Source organism: Brassica oleracea, chromosome C5 (assembly GCF_000695525.1).
Source record: "Brassica oleracea var. oleracea cultivar TO1000 chromosome C5, BOL, whole genome shotgun sequence".
Classification (NCBI taxonomy): Eukaryota; Viridiplantae; Streptophyta; class Magnoliopsida; order Brassicales; family Brassicaceae; genus Brassica; species Brassica oleracea.
In genome coordinates, this window is record NC_027752.1 from 5,775,811 (window position 1) to 5,777,606 (window position 1,796).

General features: G+C 41.2%; 2 protein-coding genes across 2 annotated transcripts; both read left to right on the forward strand.

The window, feature by feature from the left end:
* LOC106344349 lies at positions 1 to 360 on the forward strand. The gene has a single exon (XM_013783747.1). It carries the CDS (start codon positions 1 to 3, stop codon positions 358 to 360), a length of 360 nt encoding a protein of 119 aa, XP_013639201.1.
* A 132-nt stretch (positions 361 to 492) lies between these two features.
* On the forward strand, positions 493 to 1,475 carry LOC106293584. The gene has a single exon (XM_013729263.1). The coding sequence runs from the start codon at positions 513 to 515 to the stop codon at positions 1,200 to 1,202; it is 690 nt and encodes a 229-aa protein (XP_013584717.1). The 5' UTR covers positions 493 to 512; the 3' UTR covers positions 1,203 to 1,475.
* Positions 1,476 to 1,796: the final 321 nt, after the last annotated feature.

A 1,796-nucleotide genomic window follows, 5' to 3' on the forward strand; every position in this document is an offset into this window, starting at 1 on the left:
ATGGGGTGGCACTTTCGAGACTACACAGACGCACCAGCAGGCAACTTCTCTTCATACCGCCGATCTGTCCCCTCAGCCCTTGTAGCTGAGGCCCTGGCGTTAAAGGCTGCAGTCCAATCTGCAGTTACACGTGGTGTTGACTCCCTTAGAGTGTTCTCAGACTCCAAAAGTTTCATCACTCTTCTGTCTACCAAGAAGAACCATGTGTGGATTCAAGGAATTCTCTTTGATATTCACTCTCTATCAGTCTCCTTTAGTAGTATCTCTTTTCATTTTATCCCTCGATTGGGTAATACCTTGGCTGATACAATTGCTAAGTCAGCGCTACTCTCCTTATCTAACTCTCCGGCTTGTGGATGAGTTTCGAACGCTTTGTTATTTTCTAATTCAAGTATGCTTTTGCCCAAAAAAAAAAAAAGTCCTCTCTCTCTCTCTCTCTCTTTCTCTCTCTCTCTCTCTCTCTCTCTCTCTCTCTCTCTCTCTCTCTCTCTCTCTCTGTTCTATACGAAGCAATGAAGAAGCTCTACAGGAAAGGAACCGTACACGCGTCACCACCGCAGATAAAATCAGACGACAAGCTTCTCCATTTCCTTCCTGTTGCCATCTTATCACTAGCAGCGGTTCTTTCTCCGGAAGACCGTGAAGTCCTGGCTTACCTTATATCAACCGCCTCTTACTCCAGCGACCGAAACTCTACCTCTCGCCTGAACAAGACCAAACCACACAAACAATCCCACTTCGACAACCACTCGCCTCTCTTCCACTGCGACTGTTTCAGCTGTTACACTAGTTACTGGGTCAGATGGGACTCGTCACCAAGTCGCCAGCTGATTCATGAAATCATCGACGCTTTCGAAGACAGCTTGGAGAAGAAGAAACAAAGGAAGAATAAAAAGAAGATAAATGGGAAGAAAGATCGTAGAAAGCTTTTAGTGAAGTCTCCAGCTCTCGTTAGTTCTAGCTTTGGTACGAATGATATTCCGAGTCAACTCAGTGAGTCCTCTGGGAGTTCGTGTCCTTGTATGTGTACGAGTTCGAGCGAGTTGATTGACGGTACTGGTAGTTGCAACGGTGGGTTGGTGTCAAAGGAGGAGTTCAAGGCCGGAGACGTTGGTGAAGAAGATGCGGAGGAGGAGAAAGGGACCATGAGTAGTAGATTTGTGAGTTTCATTGGTGAGAAAGTTTTTGGTGTTTGGAGATAATTAAGAAAACTTTGTCCCAAGCCAAAATATCACAAGTACCTCCTTGCTCCGGATCATGGTAAGCAAAACTATATCTGAAATGGCTGTGAAAAATTACAAGAAATAAAAGTCTAGAAATGTTTTGTTTATTCACTTGGTTCTATCGAGGGCAACATGTTTGATTGTTGGAAAGTTTTCATGTGTAAGCAGCATTAACTGTAGTATAATGCGACAAATATATCATTGTATTATAACATCTTGATTATATCAAAAAGTTAGTATAATTGCACGTATTTAATACGTTATTTTGTGTACCAAGTGTGGCCACCGATATAAAATGCTTTAAGTGAGTATAAATTATTGTTTTCTTACCGCCAAAATAAAATTATGGAATATATTATTGAGCAGAATACAGAGTAGAATTGTTAGTTCCTAGATACTAGTTAGAAATATGTAATTGATTATGTATAGTGATAGAGGCTTTTTTTCTAGAATACTAGTTAGACATATGTTATTTATTTTGGGTCCAACGATATCTTCAGTGCTGCCCACCACAACAGCCATTTTTATGCTTCCCATGCATTGTTGTTGTCACATTATTTGTCTGCATATTCT